The sequence below is a fragment of the Microcaecilia unicolor genome, chromosome 6, assembly GCF_901765095.1.
Source record: "Microcaecilia unicolor chromosome 6, aMicUni1.1, whole genome shotgun sequence".
NCBI lineage: Eukaryota > Metazoa > Chordata > Amphibia > Gymnophiona > Siphonopidae > Microcaecilia > Microcaecilia unicolor.
The window spans coordinates 72,997,432-73,023,243 of NC_044036.1; the positions used below are offsets into that span (position 1 = coordinate 72,997,432).

Genomic DNA, 25,812 nt, shown 5'->3' on the forward strand with positions numbered 1-25,812 from the left:
ACATGGGGAAAGCCACTATTTTGCCCTAGGATTGGTAGCATGGAATGTTGCTACTAATTGGATTTCTGCCAGGTACGTGTGACCTGGATTGGCCACTATTGGAAGCAGGATCCTGGGCTAGATTGACCATTGTCCTGACCAAGTACGGCTATTATGTTCCCCACCAGATCCCGTCGATCCTCAATGCAACAGCATCTAGTGACCCCCACCTTCAGAGACATTGCCCATTCAAAGTTTAGGCACGCTATTTTTTCCATACAAGGGCCTGAGCACTTATCTTTTGATAGAAAATGTCATTGTTCTCTGCCCCCCCCCCCCCAGTAAGCCCTGACATCACAGTCACCTGAAAACACTTCCTTATCAGTTTGTGTTCCCCTCCCCCTCTGTCCTATCATGATTATTGTAGTTCTTCCCCAACCTGCCCTATCATGTTTTTGTATCTTCCTTTCTCTCTTCTCTTTCATCTCTTTTGTAGTCTGTAAGCCGCCTAGCTGACATTGCTGATGGGCAGGATAACAATACATTGAAACTTGAAGCTGCTGTATCTCCTGATTCCATCCTGGTCAAGGTGGCATCTATCATTTTCAAAAAGGATCCCCTTTCCCCAGAATATTTCACAGTTCTTAACAAGTCTAATCCTTCATTCTCCGAGGACAAGCAGGCTGCTTGTTCTCACATGTTGGTCAACGTCCGCGTCGGCCCAGGAATTGGATGGCATTTTGCAAGCAAAATATAAAAAAGGTTTGCCAGAGTCTTCTGGTGTGCACGCATAGCGCATTCGTGAATTGATTTCCCGCCCGTTGCGTGAGCGCGTTCCCTCAATTTTCTTTTCTCCGCGTTGAGGTGTGGTAGTATTTTTCTGGGCTCCTCTCAGGCCCAGGAAAGAGTCTTCGAGTTTTCACTTTTTTCTCCTAATTTTTTCTTTATTATTATTGTCATTAAAAAAAAAAAAAAGTTCCCGTAGTGTACTTTTAGTTTTGTCCCCTTTCAAGTTTCCTTTGTTTTTCGTCACGGCCTTGTTATTCCCTTATTTTTCTGCCCTTTTTCTTTTATTAGGCACAATCGCGTCTTTTGATTTCGCAGAAGCCGTTTTTCCTTCCATGTCATCGAAGACACCCAGCGGCTTCAAACATTGTACTCGGTGCAATCGTACCATCTCAGATACCGATACCCACACCTGGTGTATCCAGTACCTTGGGCCCGACCATAGCCCAGCCACTTGCAGTCTGTGTCTTCATATGAAGAAATGGACTCAAGCGTCTTGAGAAGCCCAACGAGAAAAGCTTTTTGGGGCTCAGTCCGGTCCTTCGACATCGGTACTGAGGTCGGCGGTGGCAGCATCATCAACATCGAGGGAAGCATCGACGTCGGGAGCAGAGGTAATGGCTGCTGAAAGACCAATTCGCGCTGGGAGCAGTGAGGCATCGAGTGGGTCTCCACCTGCCACGAGGCCTCCTGTTATGCAGGCCCCCCCCCGGGGGACTCACCTTCATCGACCCGGCCCCGAGGAGGCATGAGGATTCCACGTCCTCATAGGTACCGAAGAATCTCGACAGGCGTCGAGCGAAGGTGAAGAAGCACCGTCAACGTTCTCCTTCGACACACGGTGCCAGGAGCTCCGGAATCAGCACCCGAGAAGCATCGGCGCCTAGAGGATCGCTCCCCCTCTATTCAGGAGGTGCCAATGTGTCGGTTTTCTGGCAGCCCAGTACTTGCTCCCGAGCCTCGACAGATTCTGCCACCGGCTCCTTTACCGACCCCGCATCCTTGTCTGACGGCGGCTCTCGACGAGCGCATCAGGGCCCTGCTTCCAGAGCTTCTGGAAGGATTGCTGCTCCAGTCTTCTTTGGTGTTGGGGGTGCTTGCGCCTTCTGTACCGTCTGCTTCAGCGGCATTTGGCCCTTCGCCTGTGGTGTCGGCTGCCACCCAGGTCAACTCCCCTTCGACGTCGGTGGAGGAAGCTTCACTGCAGTCCAGGTGGGCGTCGACTTCTCTGCACCGCCATCGAGGACGTTGCTCCTCGGCATCGAGGCAGGCTTAGTTTTGGACTGCTCTGAGGGATGTCTTGTCCGATACTGAAGATGAGTATTCATGGGAGGAAGAGGAAGATCCCAGGTACTTTTCTTCTGATGAGTCCTACGGGATTCCCTCTGAACCTTCCCCTCCACCAGAAAGGAGACTTTCTGCACCGGAGAGTCTATTCTTTACCTCCTTTGTCCGGGAAATGGCTGCGGCTATTCCCTTCCCTATGGAGGCTGAGTATGAGCCCAGGGCTGAGATGCTCAAGGTCCTGGATTATCCTTCTCCACCTAGAGAGGCTGCAACGGCTCCTTTGCATAATGTACTGAAAGAAGTCCTTATGTGAAACTGGTCGTTCCTTCTGTCTAATCCCGTGATCCCGAAAGAAGCTGAATCCCAATATTGGATCCACGGTGAACCTGGTTTGATGAGGTCTCAGATACCTCACAATTACATGGTGGTGGACTCTGCCCTCAAAAGAGCCTAGGGACTATGCCTTGGCGCCCCCAGGCAGAGAATCTAGAATCTTGGACTCTTTTGGGAGGAAGACATATCAGGGCGCTATGCTCGCTGCCAAGATCCAGACTTACCAGCTCTTCACGAGCGTCCACTTGCGGAACTCAGTGAGGCAACTGTCCAGCTTGGTTGATGCATTCCCTCCGGAGCAGGCCGAGCCTTTTCGCCAGGTGGTCAGACAGCAGAAGGCGTGTCGAAAATTCCTGACAAGGGGTATGTTCAACACTTTTGATGTAGCATCCAGGATCGCTGCCCAGGGTATAGTGATTCACAGACTTTCGTGGCTGCATATCTCTGACCTGGATCATTCAGTCCAGCCGTGGATGGTGGATGTTCCTTGCCGGGGGGATAACCTTTTTGGTGAGAAAGTAGAGGATCTAGTTGACCAGATCAAGAAGCATAATGATGCTATGGATTCTCTCTCCCGCTGAGCATCTTCTGCTACTACCTCCTCATCCAGGAGGTTTTTTGGAGGGAAGAGGAGTGCTCCCTATTCCTATGCTAGGTGTAGGTACACTCCTGCTTATTGGTAGCCTGCCCAGGCTCAGTCCCAGCGCACTCATTCTCGTCAACAGTGTGCGCCTAAGGCCACTGCGGCTCCCCAGCAAAAGCAAGGGACGGGCTTTTGACTGGCTCCAGTTCAGCATAGCCTCAGTAGACATGTCCGTACCGGACGACTTGCCAGTTGGGGGTAGGTTAATGTTTTTTCACCAAAGGTGGCCTCTTATAACCTCCGACCGGTGGGTTCTTCAAATTGTCCGGTTCGGATACACCTTCAATCTGGAATCCAAGCCTCCAAATTGCCCACCGGGAGCTCAGTCCTACAGCTCCCAGCACAAGCAGGTACTTGCAGAGGAACTCTCCGCCCTTCTACAGGCCCAAGCGGTCGAACTCATTCCACCAGGGGAAGAAGGGCTGGGATTCTATTCCAGGTACTTCCTTGTACAAAAGAAAACAGGGGGGATTCATCCCATCCTAGACCTAAGGGCCCTGACCAAATTCCTAGTCCGAGAAAAGTTCAGGATGGTTTCCCTGGGCACCCTCTTCCCATGATTCAGGAAAACAATTGGCTATGCTCTCTAGACTTAAAGGATGCGTAAACACACATCTCGATACTTCTAGTTCACAGGAAGTATCTTCGATTTCGGCTGGGAACACAGCACTTTCAGTACCGTGTGCTGCTACCTTTTGGCCTGGCGTCTGCGCCCAGAGTGTTTACAGAATGCCTAGCTGTAGTCGCAGCATCTCTACGCAGACTAGGAGTGCATGTGTTTCTTTATCTCGACAATTGGCTGGTGAAGAGCACCTCAAAGGAAGGTGCTCTGGAGTCCATGCGAATGACTATCAGGTGCTGGAGCTACTGGGGTTCGTCAAAAATTATCCCAAATCCAATCTCACCCCAGTCCAAAAATTGGAATTCATTGGAGCTCTGCTGAACACTAAAGACAGCTCGAGCTTATCTCCCCGAGGTGGGTGCGGACAACCTGGTGTCTATGGTTCGAGCATCTCAGAAGGTCTCTGCTCGGCAGATGTTGAGACTTCTGGGGCACATGGCCTCCACAGTTCACGTAACGCCCATGGCACGTCTACATATGAGATCAGCTCAGTGGACCCTAGCTTCCCAGTGGTTTCAAGCTGCAGGGGACTAGAGGATGTAATCCAGCTGCCCACTAATTTTCGGAATTCTCTTCATTGGTGGGCGATTAGATCCAATTTGACTTTGGGGCGACCATTCCAAGTTCCTCAGCCACGAAAAGTGCTGATGACGGATCCATCTCTCCTGGGATGGGAAGATCATGTAGATGGGCTCCACACTCAGGGAGCCTGGTCCTTTCAGGAAAAATGTCTGCAGATCAACCTCCTGGAATTAAGAGCAATCTGGAATGCTCTAAACGCTTTCAGAGATCGTCTGTCCAACCAAATCATTTTAATTCAGACAGGCATTCAGGTTGCCATGTATTACACCAACAAGCAGGGGGGCACCGGATCTTGCCCTCTGTGTCAGGAAGCCGTCCAGACGTGGCTTTGGGCTCGCCATCACGGCATGTTTCTCCAAGGCACTTATCTAGCAGGTGTAAACAGCAGTCTGGCCGACAGGTTGAGCAGGATAATGCAACCTGACAAGTGGTCACTGAACATGGGCATAGTCTGCAAGATCTTCCAAGCGTGGGGCACCCCCTCGGTGGATCTTTTTGCCACTCAGAGCAATCACAAGGTTCCTCAGTTCTGTTCCAGGCTTCAGGCCCACGACAGACTAGCGTCCGATGCCTTCCTCCTGCATTGGGGGACAGGCCTTTTGTATGCGTATCCTCCCATACCTCTAGTAGGAAAGACTTTGCTGAAACTCAAGCAAGACTGCGGAACCATGATCCTGATTGCACCCTTCTGGCCGCGTCAGATTTGGTTCCCTCTTCTTCTGGAGTTGTCCTCCGAGGAATCGTGGAGATTGGAGTGTTTTCCAGCCTTCATTACCCAGAACGAGGGGTCGCTTCTACATCCCAACCTCCAGTCTCTGGCTGTCACGGCCTGGAGGTTGAGAGCTTAGAATTCGCCTCCTTGGGTCTTTCAGAGGGTGTCTCCCGAATCTTGCTTGCTTCCTAAAAGATTCCACAAAGAGGTGTTACTCTTTCAAATGGAGGAGGTTTGCTGTCTGGTGTGATAGCAAGGCCTTAGATCCTCTTTCTTGTCCTACACAGACCCTGCTTGAATACCTTTTACACTTATCAGAGCCTGGCCTCAAAACCAACTCAGTAAGGGTTCATCTTAGTGCGATTAGTGCCTATCATCGCCGTGTAGAGGGTAAGGCTATCTCTGGACAACCTTTAGTTGTTCGCTCCATGAGAGGTTTGCTTTTGTCAAAGCCCCCTGTCAAACCTCCACCAGTGTCATGGGATCTCAATGTCGTTCTCACCCAGCTGATGAAAGCTCCTTTTGAGCCACTGAATACCTGCCATCTGAAGTAATTGACCTGGAAGGTCATTTTCTTGGTGGCTGTTACTTCAGCTCGTAGGGTCAGTGAGCTTCAGGCCTTGGTAGTACATGCACCTTATATCAAATTTCATCACAACAGAGTAGTCCTCTGCACGCACCCTAAGTTCTTGCCAAAGGTGGTGTCGGAGTTCCATCTGAACCAGTCAGTTGTCTTGCCAACATTCTTCCCCCATCATCATACCTGCCCTGGCGAAAGCAGTTTGCATACCTTGGACTGCAAGAGAGCATTGGCCTTTTACGTGGAGCTGACATAGCCCTTTAGATACTCCGCCCAGTTGTTTGTTTCTTTCGATCCCAACAGGAGGGGAGTCGCCATTGGAAAACGCACTATCTCAAATTGGCTAGCAGATTGCATTTCCTTCACTTATGCCCAAGCTGGGCTGACTCTGGAGGGCCATGTCACGGCTCATAATGTTAGAGCCATGGCTGTGTCAGTGGCTCACTTAAAGTCAGCCTCCATTGAAGAGATTAGCAAAGCTGCAACGTGGTCATCAGTCCACACATTCACATCTCACTACTGCCTTCAGCAGGATACCCGACATGACAGTTGGTTTGGGCAGTCAGTGCTGCAGAATCTGTTCGGGTTTTAGAATCCAACTCCACTCCCCTAGACCCATTTTTGTTCTGTTCCAGGCTGCACTCTCAGTTAGTTGTTTATGGTTTCAGGTCATTCTATGTTATGTCCTCGCCGTTGCGAGGCCCAATTGACCACTGTTCATTGTTTTGAGTGAGCCTGATTGCTAGGGATACCCCACATGTGAGAACAAGCAGCCTGCTTGTCCTCGGAGAAAGCGAAGATACTTACCTGTAGCAGGTATTCTCTGGGGACAGCAGGCTGATTGTTCTCACAAACCCGCCCACCTCCCCTTTGGAGTTGTTATTTGCTTCTCTTTATGCTGTTTGATTTAACTGAGGGAACGTGCTCATGCGACGGGTGGGAAATCAGTCCGCACATGCGCGGTGTGCGCTGCACGCACGCCAGAAGACTCTGGCAAAACTGTTTTTATATTTTGCTTGCAAAATGCCATCCGATTCCTGGGCCGACGCAGACGTCGACCCACTTGTGAGAACAATCAGCCTGCTGTCCTTGGAGAATACCTGCTACAGGTAAGTATCTTCACTTAACTGCACCATCGGCTCTTCTATGCATTGAGTCTCCAGAGCTCTAACTGCTTTTTGGGTCTTGCATACGGAACAGAGAGTATTCTAAATGGAGATTTCCTTTAACTGCTAGCTGTGCTCTACACTGATGCTGTGATCAATTTCTAAAACAGCAACATTAAATGGTAAACTATAATGGTAAAACTGCTATTATGTAAAATTCTAACAGAGACTTTTATGAAAGCTAAACTTCCCTAAACTACCTTTGTTAAATAAGCAGAGTAAATTAAAGACACTGAGGTTACCTATTTTAACCACGTATACCTTTTCCCAAGTTTGAATGCAATTTCCCAGCATAGTAAAACCAAGTAAAGTTTAGTTGAAGCAATGCTCTATCACATAAATATATGTAGGGGTTCAATTTCAAAGCGCTTAGACTTACAAATCAAGGTAAGGTATACACATATGAGTTTATCTTGTTGGGCAGACTGGATGGACCATGCAGGTCTTTTTCTGCCGTCATCTACTATGTTACTATGTTACTATGTAAAAGTTCCGTAAGTACTATGGAGCTCATTTTTGAAAGAAAAAAAATGTCTTAAAAGTGACATAAAGCAGCATTTGGATGTTTTTCTCACAAAAAGGTCCAAATTGACATTTTCGAAAACAATTTTTAAAAGTTTTTCTACGAAGTCCTTCAGAAGTGTGTCCAAACCACAAGTGGGCGTGTTGGGGCATGTTAAGGGTGGGATTTGGGCGTTCCTAAGACTTGAACGTTTTTCAGCCCTAATGGAAGTAAACAAAACCATCCAGGGCTAAAATTAAGACATTTTGAGCTAGACCTGTTTTTATAACAAATAAGGCACAAAAGTGTGCCCTAAATGACCAGAGGATCGCTTGAGGGAATCAGGGGTGACCCCCCTCCCACCCTCCAAAAATGTGAATAAAAATATGACTTACCAGCCTCTATGACAACCTCAGATGTGAGAGCCAGGTGTATTAGATCAGCATGTAGGTCCCTGGAGTAGTGTAGTGGTCAGTGCAGTGCACCATGGAGTGGGGGACTCAGGTCCCTATCTCCCTCTACCTGTCACATTTGTGGTGGAAACTGTGAGCCTGCCAAAACTCACCAGAAACCCAATGTACCCACATATGTGTCCCCTTCACCCGTAAGGCCTATTGTAGTGGTGTACAGTTGTGGGCAGTGGGTTGGGGGGAGGGTTGAGGGGCTCAGCAGACAAAATAAGGGTGCAACAGTGAGATGTGTACCTGGGAGCATGTTTTTGAAATGCAGTGCCCCCTAGAGTGCTCCATTTATTTCCTGGGATGTCTGGGGGACCAGTCTACTAAAAATGCTGGTACCTCCTACTCCCCAATGGCTTGATTTTCTACGTTTTTTTATTTTTCAAAAATGGAGCAAAAAACAAAATGTCCAAAGCACAAAACCTTGTTAGAAACACTATTTTTGAAAATAAAAGATAGATGTTTTTCTTTTTTGAAAATGACCTTCTTTTCTATTCAGCTTTTGGACGCTTTTTGCAAAATGTCCAAATTCGGATTTAGACGTCACATCGAAAATGCCCCTCCATGTAACTTTTGTAAGTCTAACTGCTTTGAAAATGCTCCTTGATGTAACTTTGTAAGTCTTAAGTACTTTGAAAATACTCCTCATAGTAACATAGTAGATGATGATAAAGACCTGAACCGGTTCATCCTGTCTGCCCAACAGTTACACTCCTTATCAATTCATGATTAAACCTGCAATGAATGTGGTATAATATACAAACAACTGTAATGCTATAGAGAAATCTCTCTCTCTCGCTCTCTCTTTTTGTCTTATGAATAAAAAGTGGAAGAAGAAAATTGGGATACTCATGCCCTCACCAGTGTAGGGCTCAAAATGTCAGTCATTGGTCTAAAAATCTCCCAAACCAAATTTCTTTTTATAGTTTTGCTTGGTGTTAGAACTAAAATAATTTAAAGTAATGTGCTCAGAGTTCAAAAGATATCCATAAAATAAAACATTGATTCTGTTTCACAGAGCTTCACTCAAGTATTTTCAAAACCCATCCCAATGAAGGGCCATGTTTTGCCACTCAAGGCTGCTTCAGGGGTAGTCTCAGGGAAACTTACGGTATGTTAAAAGGAACCCTTAAAGCTATCCTTCATTATCAATTAAATTGATTTGAGACATACGTGATGTTAGATTTCAAATAATAAGTCATTCCTTTTCATCTTGCTAGACCACTTCCGACTGACAGGTTACCAGCGGATGGAGGCAGAGAATCTGAACTCCTCCAGTGACTTCACTGATATAAGGAGTGGTGCAGCCTGGAACTTGTCAGTATGGTGCAGCAGTTTTTTTTTCTGAGTAGGCTTGACTTACCAGGGTGCAGTCCATGGCCTGCAGCCCTTGAGTTAGAGCCTTGGTCATGGTTTGCTCCCAGGGATCAGTCCATGGACATTCCCCTGGTTGAGCATGGAAGGATATGACACTCTGTAGCCCTGAGCTTTAATCCATTTTGCTCAATGAGGCTAGTTGTCAGGGATGCCACAGAGATTGTCTGCAGGAGTGATTTCTTCCTCCTTTTCTTTTGGTTCCCTCTGCCTCCTCCCTCCCCCACCCCAGACCACATAAAAAAGCAAACATGTGGACAAAGGTGAGCCGGATGATATTGTGTATCTAGATTTTCAGAAGGCGTTTGATAAAGTCCCTCATGAAAGATTACAGAGGAAATTAGAAGGTCATGGGATCGGAGGTAGTGTCTTACTGTGGATTAAAAACTGGTTGAAAGATAGGAAACAGAGAATAGGATTAAAAGGTCAATATTCGCAATGGAGAAGGGTAGTAAGTGGGGTCCCTCAAGGATTGGTGCTGGGACATTTGCTTTTAACATATTCATAAATGACTTAGAGATGGGGGTTACTAGTGAGGTAATCAAATTTGCCGATGACACAAAGTTATTCAGTCGTCATATCGTGGGAGGATTGTGAAAAACTACAAGAGGACACTGGGAGACTGGGCATCTAAATGGCAGATGACGTTTAATGTGAACAAGTGCAAAGTGATGCATGTGGGAAAGAGGAACCCAAACTATAACTACGTCATGCAAGGTTCAGCGTTGGGAGTCACGGACCGAGAAAGGGATCTAGGTGTCATCGATGGTACGTTGAAAACTTCTGCTCAGTGTGCTGCTGCGGCTAGGAAAAGAAATGGAATGTTGGGTATCATTAGGAAAGGGATTGAAAACAAAAATAAGTATATTATTCTGCCGTTGTATCGCTCCATGGTGTGACCGCACCTCGAGTATTGTGTTCAATTCTGGTCGCCGCACCTAAAAAAGATATAGTGGAATTGGAAAATGTGCAGAGATGGGCGACAAAGATGATACAGGGGATGGGATGACTTCCCTATGAGGAAAGGCTGAAGAGGCTGGGGCTCTTCAGCTTGCAGAAAAGGCGGCTGAGGGGAGATATAATAGAGGTCTATAAGATAATGAGTGGAATGGAATAGGTAGATGTGGAGCGTCTGTTTACGCTTTGCAAAAACACTAGGACACTAGGACAAGGGGGCATGTGATGAAGCTGCAGTGTGATAAATTTAAGACGAATCGGAGGAAATGTTTCTTCACTCAACGTGTAGTTAAACTCTGGAATTCGCTGCTGGAAAAAGTGGTTAAGGCGGTTAACTTAGCGGACTTCAAAAAAAAAGGTTGGACGGCTTCCTGGAGGAAAAGGCCATAAAATGTTACTGAATGGACGAGGGAATAATACACTATTTCTAGGATGGGCGGGACAAATTGCTTGTTCTTTTGGCCACTCTCGGTGACAGGGTGCTGGGCTCGATGGACCCTTGGTCTGTCCCAGCATGGCGATGCTTATGTCCTTTTGTTTTCAGATAGCCTTCTCAAAATGCGGTTTAAGAAAAAAAAAGGGAGGGGGCTAAGCAGAGTGGAAGCTGAAAATTGGAGTTCAGTTAAGAGGCAGATAGCTGCAGCTGAGGGGCAGGCCCATGCTGGACATTGCTGATGAGTCATCAGGGGTTGGCTGTGTTGAGTAGCAGGGAGTTTGCTTATGCCTAACAGTAGGTACTACAAAGCACATAGGAGCTGGTTTGTCAGTGTTAGTGCTGGCTCCTACTTTCCCAGTTGTGAAGGGGAGGCTGTGATTTCAGCACCAGGAGTATCTGGGATGCCGCTAGAATTGGGGATAGTCAGCTTGTCAGGGTTTGAGAGGGCTCTGGTTCCTCTGTTCTGGCCACGGTGGAACTGATTTTGGCAGGAATAGTGGTCATCTTGCTGTCAAACCACCAAAATCTCATGTGACCTGAGGAGATGTGGGGACCCAGCAGGTCTTGCAGCTAGTGAGATCCCCTTCTCCCATTGGAGAGGGAAGGGCTGGGACAGGCCCTTTAGATGACATAGGGCCCTCTCTGCGCATTTGGAGGCGCAATTTGCTCTTGGGGTCAGGGGGGCGTAAATGGGCCAGGTTGCCTAGTGAGGGCTTGGATACTGAGCAGGCCCTAATCCTGTCTCTATATTCTGGGCAGGATGACTTTGAGGGGTATAGCTCCCTCCTAGGTATGTGTCCACATATGAGAAAAGCTCTCCTGTGGAGAGGATGACCATTCTCCAGTGGTCAGGATGTTTTGAAGGGAAGAATTGCCCTCCCTGATTGACCAGGTGATTTTAACTCTCAGTATTTCTACTTCAGTGCAGGAAGAGATTTTGAATGGATACCCTATCTTAGAGGCACTTTGTAGGCCCTTCAAAGCTTTCCTGTTCCATTGTGCTCTCTCACAAATGGTTCTTGCTGAGTGGGAGGTACTAGGTGGAATATTTTGGGGCGCTAGCTCATGGACAATCTGTACCTCTTGCCTTGAGAGGATCAAGATGATATTTCTTTGCTTCCCCAAGCTAGATACCTTGATGATGGTCCATGACTAAGAAGGGCAGCCCTACCCCTAGGGATTCTCACAGCCTGAAGGTAGAGTTTCTCTTCAAGTAAGCATTTGGTGCTTAGGCAGTCAGGATTCAGATGTGGGTCTATGCAGTTATATAGTGATGGCCCTCTTGAAGTGGACACAGCAGATGCCTGCCTTGGTGGAGCTAGTTTGCTTTGAATCTGGAGCAGTGGTTCCCAAACCTGATCCTGGAGGCACCTCAGCCAGTCAGGTTTTCAGGAAATCCACAATGAATATTCATGAGATAGATTTGCATGCAGTACATGCAGATCTCTCTCATGAATTTTCATTGTGGATATCTTGAAAACGTGACTGGCTGGGGTGCTTCTAGGACCAGGTTTGAAAACTACTGCTATATGAGCTTATCTGCATTTATTGCCAATCAGTGGTCTCCATGGTGGTGGCTCACATGTGGATGTGGCTCCAGCATTGGTCAATAGATTTGGCCTCCAAGTACTGGTTGAACAAGCTTCTTTTTTAAGGTTGATGACATTTTGGTGAGGATTTGTTAAGGATTTAGGTACCACAGCAGCAGCCCGATGACAATGGCCGGTCTCCGTCTTGTGGGACCAAGGCATTGGGCTCAGTACCATCAGAATAGGAGTGCGTCAGCTACCTCATTGCTGTCTCATGGCCAAAAGACACCACCACCACCACCTCCTCCTCTAGAGGTGCTTCATCAGGGATATGCCTTAAAATTTGCAGAACCTGTCTCAGATGCCTTTACGATTTCTCCCTGTGGTTCTCCTTTGAAAGTGATGAGACCACATTGCAGCACTTGTGCATCCTGGGAGTAGTAGAGCTTGTGCCAAGGCAAGATCAAGGAAGAGTTTGATGCTCCAAGAAGGAAGGTTTCTTTCAGTCCATCTTGGACTTTAAAGGGTTTTAGCACCTCTGTTCAGGCCCTACTCTTTTGCATGGAGACCTTTGGGCCCTGATTTTGTTGAGAGGCGTTCCTCATGTCTCTAGACATTTGAGGCCTACTTCCATATTGCACTCAAGGCCGAGCACAGACATTCTTCTGGTTCTGCATTTTTGATTTTGAGCCCTGCCTTTTGGTCTAGCCATGTCCCTGAGGACCTTTTTCCAAGTTTATAGTAGTTGTGGTCACATTTCTGTTCAAGCAGGAAATTTGAATTCATCCATATTTGGATAGTTGGCTGATCTGAGACCGCTCGGGGAGGACTCAGCCGATGGTGACTTCCCACGTGGTTCTTCTCTTGGAGCATTTGAGTTGAGTAGTGAACTGTGCCATGGTCAGTTAATTTCCTTGCAGGAGCTGGAGGACTTTGGGTTACTCTTTCACATCAGATGTGACACGGATTGCTTAACTCTGGAAAGGATGGGCAAGCTTTGGGTCCAGAAGTGAGTGTTCTGTGTGTGAAAGGCACTCAGGCTTGAGATTACCTACAACTCCTTGGGTCTATGGCAGCAAAACTGGAGGTGGTTCTACGGGTGAGGGCTCACATAAGACCACTAAAGTGGGTATTGCTGTTTCGCTGGTACCCAGATCTCAAGAATTCAGGATCCCTCTTGTGAGTGGCCTATGGAGTAATCTGTGGTGGGACCTTCTGGCTCATCTTCTTAAGGGTGTCTCCCTGGACCCTTCAGAGTGTGTAGTTCTGACCACCGATGCAAGCTTGGAAGAATGGGGGACTGGGCTCATTCTCTGAGACAAATTGTGCAAGGGCATTGGTCCAGTTGAGAAGCATCTTGGAACATCAGTCGTCTTGAGGTGAAGGCCATTCAGATAGATCTCCAGCACTTGCACCCACTGCTTCAGAGTTCCATCTAATGGTGATTTCAGTAGCCCACATTGCAGGAGTAGACAGTGTGCAAGTAAATTATTTGAGTAAATGATATTTGGATCTGGGAGAGTGAGAGTTGAGCCCTTCAGTCTTTCAGCTTCTGGTGGATTGGTGAAGGCCCCCTCTTTTTAATCTGATATCAGAATACAGCATCCTCTCTTCTGTGAAGAAAGGAGCAGGATTGAGCAGGGATCAATGCCCTTCTCTAAGCCTGGTCAGAGTGAAAACCCTTGTGTGTGTTTCTATTGTGGCCTTTAATCAGTTTAGTTCTTGGAAGGTGGCAAAACATCCATTTCTAGTAGTCCTGGTGGCTCTGGACTTGTCTTGATGTCTGTGGTATGTGGATCTGATTTGGTTATTGACAGGATCCCTGGTCCTGTTGCTAAGGGGAGGGGGGGACCAGCATTCTGTGGTAGGTACCAGGTTTAATGGAAGATTAGGATTCCTTTTGACTTATGGTTTAGCCATGAGAGGCAGCGTCTGAAATGCGGGAGTTACTTGTCTTCCCTTTTTGTGATCTTACTCAAGGCATGCTGGACTTCAACATTGCTGACTTATGTCTACATTTTGGCGAATGTTCAAGCACTGGTATTTGGAGCAAAGCCTGTCTCCTTGGTGTGCAGACCTCTTCTTGAATCTTGCATTTTTGTAAGGAGGTCTTGATCAGGACTTGGCCCTCAACTCCCTTAATGTTCAGATAGCAGTGCTATCATGTTTCTGAGACAGGACCAATGAGCTTTCTCTGGCAGGATGTGTTGGGTTTTTTTGGACAGTGAAACAGATTCATTTGATGTTGCATGGGGTCATGCCACCCTGGGGCCTTAACTTGGTCCTCTGTATCTTGGCCAATCTGCTGTTTGAGCCCTTAAAGCAGTGGTCTTCATTAATTTTTAAGCTGGAGCCACTTTAGATTCTAATGAGCTGAGTGAGAGCCACCAAATATTTTTCCATGCGGGGCCATGACACTGCTTACTAGTATGTGTCAATGACATCCATCCCCACCATTTCACTGTCAAACTTCATGGGGGTGGGGGATATCCTCAAGGTTGTGAGCATTTCCAAATTCATTTTCTTTTGTCTATTGAGAAATGCCTTGTTCTTCAAGTGTGCGGCTCTTCCCCCATCCACTTTTTCCTTTCCCCTTTCTGGCCTGAGCCTGGGTAGAGAGGCAGATTAGTAGAAGAACAGAAAGACAGTGGGGCTGCCCCAGAGGTCTCTGGGGTCAGCCATTGGCCCCCAGGCTTTTCATTGAAGAACACTGCCTTAATGCTTCCCTGAAGGTTGTGTCTCTGAAGATTGTTTTCTTGATTGCTATACAGTATGCTTGGCCAGGAGCATCTCTTGAGATGCAAGCCCTTTCCAGTAGGGAACCTATTTATCTTTCTCAGCTGTTTTCATTTGTACAATGCTTTTCTTCTTACCTAATGCGGTTTCCTCTTCATATGAATCAAGTAGTCTTGCTTCCGGTGTTCACTGAGAAAGTGAAGTCAAGTATGGCCTGGATACTTTATAAACTGGATGTTCGCAGAATGTTCTTGGGCTACTTGAAAGTGAGAAATTCTCATCAGAAGTCAGATCAGATAGGTAAATTCAGGGGATAGGTTATCTGGGTACCCATTTGAGGCAGTATGAACTGCAGTGACAGTTGCAGGTTAGTGGCTTGAACAATTTTGGTGTTGCCAGCAGCCAAGGAGTTTAAGTTGGTCAGGACATATGTGTCGTTTTTTTGGTGGATGTTGCCAGGATTTTTCTACAATCTCCTGTTTGAAATGTATACAGGATTAATTAATTCTTAGAAAACAGCTCAAAATATATTTGCAGGCTCCTTTTCTGGTTGAGTCAGAGAAAGGGGTAGAGGGTTTAAGAGGGGGAAAGATATTTTGGGGATGGGGTATGTTTTTATTTTTCAAATAAAGAGTGGGCTGGGGTTTTATTCTGTAATCCCGCTCTGTACAGCCTTTTGGCTGAAATTGGGATTATAAAATTCTGTATTAAATCAAAATGAAATTTGGTTTCTTTGGGCATATAAAGATGAAGCAGCCTCAAAGTCCTCTACTGTGTGTTGGATTGAGGTGGCAATAGAAGCAATTTATATCCAACTGGACAGAGTTGACAGTTGGTTTGAGATCCTGTTTGACAAGGGCTGAAGCTATCTCCTGGGTGGAGGCCTAGATGGTTACTTCATAAGATATTTGTAGGATGGCAACATGGTTGCATTCTTTTGTAAAGCAATGCAAGATTGATCTTCAGGCAGAGCGGTTCTGCAGGGATCTTATCTTCCTCCCACCCTGAGGGTTAAAGCTTTGGTACATCACATCAGTCTGAACTGGTCTAGCAGGATGAAAATGAAAGTGAAATTTGGTCTTTCTTGATGATTTCCTTCTCGTGAGTCTTGCTAGACCAGTCCAGGACCCTACCAGGAAGATTATGGCATTCTGGGAAGTCTTTCAGAGTCTGGCACTAGGCAGCTCTATAATTCTTTGGTTTGCAGAGGGTTCCCCTTTTGGAGTTTGGGCTCCAGTTCTATGTATAAAACTTCTTCCTGTTTTTGGCGTTTTGGCAAGTTCCAAACTCATTCCTTACATTGGTGATGTCACTGGAAGAGTTCAGATTCTCTGATTCCGTCTGTTGATAGGACATAACCTGTAAGTCTGGACTGTCTAACAGGACTCAAGAAAAGGAAATTATCAGGTAAGACCATATTTCATCTTTTTGATTGGCTAGTGGAGTCAGCGTTATTTAATGTATCGGTGTCAGCTTTGGGAATATCTTTGTCCTAGTGACATGAATTGGGCATTATATATAAATAAATCATCTTTTACTTAGTATTTTTGTTGAATGATTATGACTCACATTTTATTATTTATAGAGAATATGAAGTTTTTGCCGAAGGCTTTTCCCCTGAAGCAGCTAGAATGGCGAAACATGGGACTTGGTTGGGCTATGTATTTGAAAATATTTGAGTGACAGCCCTGAGGAACGGACTCACAAATAAGATAAGTGACTTTGGAGCTGTCATTGTGTTTCATGGATATTTTTATACTATGAGTTCATTATATTAGCTGAGTTCTAACACAGAGCAAAACCATGTCTTCTTTGGCCTGCAATTCTAAGATTATGACTCCTGTTTTCCAAATACTGTATAATAATCCCACCCTCCCACTGCAGGACTGGAAAACCTTTTAATTTGAGTCTAACATCCAAATTTTTAATCCCCCAATAAGTGCTTGTCCCCAGCCATAACCTTGAGAAGAGGTAAGAAATATCCAGTCATCGTGGGTGGGTGGGGGGTAGAGGAGAGAAATGCCTTGGTGCCCCTTCAGTCCCTTTTATTCGTGGCTGTGTCAAGTAGCTCTCCTCACAGCACTTCAGGTTTGGCTTTTTTTCCTCTGCTGACTGCTGTTTCTTCATCTCTCACTTCTCCCCTCAACCCTAAGCATAGGAGACTGCAGGAAAGTTTAAAACAAATATTACTGCCTCTTAGCAAACAACAATCTTTCTCTTAATGGTGGTGGGGTCTGAAACGCATGGCCTGCAGAATCAAGACTGTTGCTCCACCCCCACCATCTCCTCTGATCCTTCTTGACCTCTGCCTGGCACAACCATGGGGTAGGTGTGATTCAGTGATCAAACACAGTGCAGGTAAACAGAAAGGAAAAAAGAAGCACTGTTGTTCAAAGCCTGCTCAGCCAGCTGTAAGTAAACAAACCCACAGTGACCCTGCTGTCAGTAATGCTACTGTGAAGTCAGCCTCTAAAGCTTACCTGAAACACACAACACCCCCTTCTCTTTCATGATGGAATTCCCCTCCCACATGGCAGAAATCCAGTCAGGATAATACAAACATGCCATTGCTTCGCCCAGCAGGGCAATTTACTTCTGATGTTCCTGCTCAAAGTGATACAAATTTAATGTTAATACAACTTCTCAAGTGCTTTGTCCAAGACAGCCCAGCAATTTTACAAGCTTCAGAGACTGCTCCATCTCCACAGTAAGTCTGTTCTCACACAGTGGACCCAAATACAAATGAATCTGGCTAGTCTCAGTCGCGGTCTCCTCTTTCTCCAGTTATTTAGCTTAAATAATGAAAAATCATGGTTAAAATATAATAACAACAAGGTATTGTTTCACTCTGTTTATTTCAATAATTAAAAATTGTTGAACAATTTAACAGTCTGTTAACTGTCTTTGTCTTGCGTCGCCAATTTCAGTTTTCCTAAAAAATTGAAGTGCCCTCAATAATAGTCCACCCTAGACTTCAGAAAACTCAATGTTTCTAATAATAGCCCGGGTGATTATTAGTGAGAATATGGTATCTTATTTGGGTAGCAAGAGTTTGTTTCTCATTTTTCTGGGCTGCAGTTGTGAGGAAATTCCCAATCGCCCTAACTCTTTCTCTATATCATCTGTGCACTCTGTGGTCTTATTTACAGAGGAGACCAGCTGGGCTACCTTTCCAACAACAGTAACTACCTTAGAGCACAAGCTGGTGAGTATGTGTGCAGTGAATTGCTGTAAAACTTCTTTCATGGCTAGTGCTGTCTTGGTGGGAAAATGTGACAGTTTGTGGATGTGAAGGCCTCTTCCAGGTCTTCCTGTGCTATCTTCTCTTCAAAATCTGTTTTCTTTGCTGAACTTTAATGCCCCTTATTTTTTTTAAACTTATGTGACTGTTCAGCCTCTAAGACTGGAATAGAGCTGCTTCCACTCTTTACCATTCGACTTAGACATTATAGAAAAATAGAAGAACAAATTAAGAGTATGTTATAACCAAGGGCTGTGGAAGCAACATGAGCAGACTGCTTTCCCAAGCTGTGCATCACATGACTCCGTATCCCCCCAGAATTTTTGATTAGTAAATTTGTTCATACGGTAGAACAAAAAATATGGTATGATTAGGGGGTAATCAAGAAATATAGGAAATTAAGACTTTAGAAAGGAGGAAAAATGTCAAATTGAAGGAACCTGCTACTGCTTGGGATGTACTTTCAACCATTCATCACATGATCCCCCAACGTTTGATGTTTTTATTTATTTTATAGAGACTCCACAGGGTTGGGTAATCTACTGGTCCACAAGCGATCTCCCTGTCGTCGAAATCAAAGGTCCCTGGTGTCCCCGACCAAGCTGTCTTCACGCCATGGACAGAAAATCAAAAGACCAGCATGTAAATTTGAAGAAGGTCAAGATGTCCTAGCTAGATGGTCAGATGGCTTATTTTATCTTGGAACTATCAAAAAGGTAACTTGTATCAAAACAAGGCAAATCTATTTGATCATATATTTGTGTGCTGAACTTTGTGAATTTTTAATTAAATTCAAGGCTGTCAATTAGAGAAACCTTTCTAAGTGGGAGATTTATGATATGGGATTGTGTTGAGTATTGTTGTTGTTTGAATCTGTTGAATTTGATTTTGTCTGTTTGGTGAATGTGGTGGTGGTAAGTTTATTGCAGTGATTCCTGGTCAGTCAGGTTTTCATGTATTATTGAAGTTTCACTGTACCATGTTTTTTAATAAACAGATTTGTATATAAACCAGTGATTCCCAAACCTGGTCCTGGAGGCACCCCAGCCAGTCAGGTTTTCAGAATATCCACAGTCATTATTCATGAGACAGATTTGCATGCACCGCCTCCAGGACCAGGTTTGGGAATCATTGGTTTATATTCAAATCTGTTTATTAAAAAAGTGTCTCAACAAATAAGGTATGGTACGAGTAGGAACATGCAAGAGCGATCTAAATCTATAAGGTGCATATAGCAGCTGTTCATACAGAGTAGGGATGTAATCTGATCTATCCAATAGCCAATAAGCTGAATAAAGGGTATGGATTGTATCCAAAAACCGCCCTTCAAAACTATAATGGAATATTCCTTGTCATCAACAGCAGATGAATCCATTAACTGATGGGTTGTATCCGCCTACCAGCAGGTGGAGATAGAGAACACTGAAAGCACATGGTGTTCTAGGATGCCCAACCCCCTCTGACATCAGTATAACTCTACCTCCCAGCAGGTGTGGACGTCGCTTCTCAGCTCCTGGATTTCTGCCTGGGGTGGCTCCTGTGCTTTGCCAGTAGAGCAGGGGGTGTTGTGGCTGGTGGTGCCCACTTTAAAGGCATACTTGGTTTTCCCTGTCTCAGCCTTACCCCATTCCCCCTCCTCCCGGAGTTCCTCTGTGGCTGCCTGCCTCTAACTTTCCTTACAGTAAAAAAAACAAGCGCAGCTCATTTGACTCGGTCTCTTGAGGTGAGAGTGGTGCCCAGCGCTGACAGCGCTGTATGCGGGGTAAGTTTTGGCGCGAAGGTGCCATTTTGTTTTCTGTATTTGATGGCTGCTGAAGGGGTTAAGTGCTGCTCCCACTATGGGAAACGCAGATTAGCAGCGGGGCTTTGCAGCACATTCTGCCTAGATACTAATGCTGGCACGAAAATAGTGGGCGGTGATTCTTCCCGCCCGCCGGAGTTGGCAGCGGCCGCCATCTTGGAGGAGCCGCGTGACTTGACCCTCGCGGTTGCGGAGGGGTCTGAGTGCAGGGGGACGCCTTGTTTCGAGGTTTCTAGAGGAGCTTTTGCCTCCGCTTCCCCCAATGTGGGGGCGGATGTACAGGGTGAGTTTTTCTTCCCTGAATTTGTGCTGCTGATGCATAAGGCTTTTATGTTAAAAAGAGCACTGCCTGAGGCTTCTGACAATTCCTGTCGGTCTGGGTTGCCTCCGGTTCTTTATAGTCCAGCATCTGCTGGAGACTTTATTTCTTCCCCCGAGCTTTTGGCTGATGCTAAGCATAGACAAGTGAATACCCCGTCTGAGGGGGACTCTTGACTCTGTTCTGCACCGTGGTCTAGTTTCGGGGAGTCTGAGGGGTCTGGCAGGCTCTCACGGACTGATGATCCAGATGAGGGTGGCTGCTTGCCACAGGAGTTGGATGACCCTAAAGTGGTTTGGATTTTCCACCGCGACGAGCTGCCAGCTCTCTTTTCTGATGCCTTACAGGTCCTTTGTATTGAAGATCCTGACGAGGGCGCTGCCTCTTCTATTAATCCTAGGATGGCTAGCACTAAGAAGCCTTCTCGGGCTTTTCTGGTGCATGCTTCCGTCCAAGAGCTTATTTCAGCTCAGTGGTCTGACCCTGAGGGTCCCTTGAAGGTGGCCAGGGCTATGTGTCACCTTTACCCCCTGAGGGAAAGTCAGTTGACCCTCTTTGGGATGCCTAAAGTGGATGCTTTAGTCTCGGCTGTGACTAAAAAGACTACTCTCCTGGTGGAGGGAGGGGTCGTTTTGAAAGATATGCAGGACCGCGGCTGGAATCCGCGCTGAAGCGGTATTTGCAGTTCCTATGCAGCTCGGGCCTGCCTTTCCTGGTTGCAGCAGGCGGTTGAGCAGCCCGCTGATGGAGCGGGTTCCCTCGCTGAGGTTGGCCCGCGTATGGAGTCTGCCCTGTCTTTTTTGGCTGATGCCCTTTATGATCTGGTCAGAGCTTCGGCTAAGCAGATGTCTGTGGCGGTTGCTGCCCGGCACCTTCTGTGGCTCCGGCATTGGGCGGCTGATGGCCTCTAAACAAAGGCTGGTGAGGTTACCCTTTTGGGGCCTTCTTTTATTTGGGGAGGATTTGGAGAAGATTGTTAAGGACCTAGGGGGCTCTAAGTCCCAACGGTTACCTGAGGATAGGCTGAGGCCTTCTTCCAAAAGTCCTCCTTTTCCCTCCTCTTCCAGGCCACGTTTTCGCGAAGCTCGTAGGTATCGCCCGGGGTGCTCTGTGTTGTTTGGTCAACGTACCCGTTTCCAGCAGAGGAACTCCTTTCGTTTGGACCAGTGGCGTAGCCACAGGTGGGCTTGGGTGGGCCAGGACCCACCCATTTATGGCTCAGGCCCACCCAACAGTAGCACATGTTTAGTGGTAACTGGTGGGAATCCTAAACTCCACCAGCTGAAGATTTTCCCCTGATGGTAATGAAAACGCTACTCTCCATGACACCGGCACCTGTGCATGCCTGTTGCCAAGGAGGAAAGAAGCAATTTCCCACCATCTGAGATCTTTTTTTTTTTTTTTTGGGGGGGGGGGGGGAGAACACTTCGTGCCCACCCAATTCTTGCCTAGGCCCACCCAAAATCTGTTTTCTGGCTACGCCCCTGGTTCGGACAAATATGCAGCGGCATCCGGGCAACGTCCAGGAGTTCAGGGGCGTCCTCCACAATGAAGGGGCGCCGGTCCACTTGTCGGTTCCTACAGTAGGGGGTCATCTCTCCCTCTTTTTCAAGGAGTGGACCAAGATTACTTTGGATCAGTGGGTCCTAGACCTGATCAGAGAAGGTTACTGGCTAGAATTTGCCATCCCAGTAGGAGACGCATTTTTGGAGTCCTGATGCGGCACTGCTGTCATGTGGGCGGCAGTATGCGAAACCTTGCAGGTGTTGCTGAAGCTCGGAGTGGTGGTTCTGGTTCCTCCCGCAGAACGCGGCTGCGGTCGCTACTCTATCTATTTTGTGATGCCCGCGAAAAGGCGGGTTGTTCATTCCTATCCTCGACTTACGCAGCGTCAATGAGGCCTTAGGAATGTGACACTTCCGCATGGAAACCTTGCGCTGTCATTGCGGCGGTACAGCCAGGAGAGTTTCTCATGTCTCTGGACCTCAAGGAAGCATACTTGCATATTCCCATCTGGCCGCTGCATCAGCGGTTTCTCCGGTTTGCGGTATTGAGCCAACATTTCCAGTTTTGCGCCTTGCCTTTCGGCCTGGCGACTGCCCCTTGGACTTTTTCCAAAATCATGGTGGTAGTGGCTGCTTTTCTCAGGCGAGAGGGTATCAGAGTTCACCCTTATCTCGACGACTGGCTCATCAGAGCGGATTCGGCAGATGAGAGTCAACTTGCCACAGCCAGAGTTGTTACAGTTCTTCAGACTCTGGGCTGGGTAGTCAATATGCCCAAAAGTCACCTGACCCCCCTCTCAGTCTCTCGAGTATTTGGGGGTCCGGTTCAACACGGCTTCGGGGTTCGTTTCTCTTCCCGACAGCAGGCAGCTCAAGCTTCAGAATCAGGTCCGCCTGCTCCTGCGGGTGCCTCGCCCTCGAGCTTGGGACTTTGTTCAGCTCCTGGGATAGATGACGGCCACCATAGAGGTGGTTCCCTGGGCGAGAGCTCACATGAGACCGCTGCAGCTTGCTCTGCTTCAGCAATGGTCTCCGATTTCCCAGGAATACCAACGCAGACTACGGTGGCTTCCTGCGGCCCAGCGCAGTATGGATTGGTGGCTTTCTGACAGCAGGCTGCGGCAGGGGATGCCACTTGCTCTTCCTTTTTGGTGTCTGGTGATAACGGATGCCAGCCTTTTGGGCTGGGGAGCTCATTGCCGGGGACGCTATGCTCAAGGTCTGTGGTCCACCAGGAATGTAAATCTGTAGTTCAACGACTGGTCAGCTCCTTGCTTTCAGATACTGGGCCAAAAATAGACCCTAGTACCATTTTGCTGCAGAGATCTCACAGGGCTTTGTGCCCCATGCGGAATAACATCCCCAAGGATATCATTGCTTGTTTCTAAGAATTTATGCTCAAAGAACGGGTCCTCAAAGCAGCGCGTCAAGCTCACAATTTTCAATGGGACTCATACAATGTGGAGATCTACCAAGATTTGGCTTCAGCCACACTCAAACGTCGGGCTGATCTGAAACCTGTCATCGTGAGGCTTTGCGAGCTGGGCATCTGTTATAGAGACACCCCTTTGCCCTCATCTTTTATAAGGATGGACATATAGTAAATGACGGCAGATAAAGACCTGTACGGGCCCATCCAGTCTGCCCAACAAGATAAACTCATTTTACATGGTATGTGATACTTTATATGTATACCCAAGTTTGATTTGTCCTTGCCTTTCTCAGGGCACAGACCATAGAAGTCTGCCCAATACTGTTCTTGTACTAAGTTCTGAAGCTAACATTGAAGCCCCTTAAAATTTACACTCCAGCCCATCCCTATCTATTCAGTCACGATCAGGGCGTAGACCGTAGAAGTCTGCCGAGCTCCCGTTTTGTTTCCAGTTTCCGGCATCACCACCTAAACTCCGCTAAGATTCCACGGAACCATTCCTTCTAAACAGGATTCCTTTGTGTTTATCCCACACATGTTTGAATTCCATTACCGTTTTCATCTCCACCACCTCCCGCGGGAGGGCATTCCACATATCCACCACCCTCTCCGTGAAAAAATATTTCCTGACATTAGTCCTGAGTCTGCCCCCCTTCAACCTCAATTCATGTCCTCTAGTTCTACCATCTTCCTGTCTCCGGAAAAGGTTCGTTTGTGGATTTATACCTTTCAAATATTTGAACATCTGTATCATATTGCCCCTGTTTCTCCTTTCCTCCAAGGTATACATGTTCAGGTCAGCAAGTCTCTCCTCGTACAGTTTGCAATGCAAATCCCATACCATTTTCGTAGCTTTGCACTGCTTCCAGTCTTTTTACATCTTTAGCAAGATATGGCCTCCAAAAATGAACACAATACTCCAAGTGGGGCCTTACCATCGACTTGTAGAGGGGCATCAACACCGCCTTTCTTCTGCTGGTTATGCCCCTCTCTATTCAGCCTAGCATCCTTCTGGCCACCACCGTCACCTTGTCGCATTGTTTCTTCACCTTCAGATCCTCCGACACCAACACCCTAAGGTCTCTCTTCTGAGTTGAGCTTACTAATCTCTCCCCTCCTATCCGATATCTCTCTTTTGGGTTTCTGCACCCTAAGTGCATCACTCTACACTTCTTGGCATTAAATTTTAACTAGCTGTGTAACTCTAATGTAGAACACCCACTCAACTGTCAGCTTAATCGTGTATGTTTAAAGTGGAGAAAAAAAGCCAGCCCAACTTCGCAGCCTATAAGGCGTGAGCTCGGCGTGCCGTCATGTAGCTTAAAAAAAAAACTCCACTGCTTAATGTTTATTTCTAAATTTCTATTCTCAAAATACTCTATATGCACTGCTGCCTACTTCGTGTGTGTCCACAATATTGTAAATCAATATTCTGTATACTACTATTAGCGGTGCTAATTCTTCCGCTTTTCTGTAGAATGCAAATACATCAAGAAGATATCGCCAGAAACCACTTAGCTCAAAAAAAAAAAAAAAAAAAAACCTACTTGATTACCCTTTTTGGTTCAACATTTACAGTTTCATTAGGACTTTCAGAAATCAAACCACAGGGACCCCTGAAGCAGGCCTTTACGGCTGAAACACGATTCGTGTCCAGTCCAGTTTTATTGTGAAATAAACTTCTAATGTGAACTCTTTGAGTCCGTTGGATGTTTTTTCATCATCTATGTTGTCTCCTTCGCTGTGTTGCTTGACTGTGTTTACTGAGGCTCATATTTAGGTGGAAAATAACAGTACCTATGTGTGTTGGCACTTCCAGTTTCCTTTGGACATGCTCACAAAGAAGCCACGGTTACTGGCATGTTCTCCCCAGTTGCTGCAAGTTTTCCATGCAAACAATTTGAATGCAATTAGCTTGAAAATGTGAGAAACTGTCTTGTGATAAAATGTCTCTGGTCGACACATGTTGCATGATGAGTGGCAGATTAAGGTGATGTAAATGTTCTTAAGCCTTTAAATTTTGTGTCAGAAGTTTTAGCAAGACACTTAATTGGGCACAGATTTGTGCTAGTATGAACCCCCTCCCCCAATTTTCTGCAAGCTTTCTGTGCATATAATTTGAATACGTTTAGTTTGTATATGTGATGAAATGTCCATACACTGATTCCAATGCTGCTGTTTCCTGAAGGTGCCTCTGATCCCATTCCCACAGCCACTGCTGTTTCTAGCCCATGCTGCTTCTGGTTTCTCTCTGCAGCCACTTTTCCTTTTGTTTTGCCTGGTCACTCCCACTCATCCCCAGCCACTGCAGATATTGCATCTTCTGTGGCTGCTGTTGTAATTGCACTACAGTACTTTTTTCCCCCAATTTTATGTATCCTGTAGAGTAGTCCCATGGTCTCATGGATCACAGGTTGAGAACTACTAACATAGGCTGTAGAAGTGCAAGTTTTCACAAAAAGTCTTGTCAGTTGTCTGTTCTGTATTGGAAGTTATAACCTTTTACCTTTTAGAGGATAGTTATCATTTTTCTGTTCCCAGTCAGTTTTTGATACATTTTACGAGACTGCCTGATAGGGTTCCAGTTATAGAGATGACTTTTGAACACCTGATCACCAAAATCTAAACTGACACAGATTGAAAGATATCACCAAATATCCCTGAAGTGTAGTCTTGATTTTGATTTAATATGTGTCCTAAAATCCAGTGATATTTATGTATACCACTAACCAATCCACTACATCATCCAGCCCATTCAGTGTAGAGTAGTAAAGGGAATGTCTTAACTGTAAATTGATGTAATTTTGTTTCGCACTTCTATACCACCTTTCT

The 25,812-nt window shown here is 46.4% G+C and overlaps 1 protein-coding gene across 2 annotated transcripts in view; it reads left to right on the forward strand.

Moving 5' to 3' along the window:
* Nucleotides 1-25,812, forward strand: part of MTF2 (metal response element binding transcription factor 2) — a 162,817-nt gene that overhangs the window by 14,064 nt on the left and 122,941 nt on the right. For both annotated transcript variants that reach the window (XM_030205516.1, XM_030205515.1), the window contains exon 2: nucleotides 18,441-18,639. In XM_030205516.1, coding sequence (XP_030061376.1) covers nucleotides 18,441-18,639 — 199 coding nt within the window. The remainder of the gene's footprint in view (nucleotides 1-18,440; nucleotides 18,640-25,812) is intronic.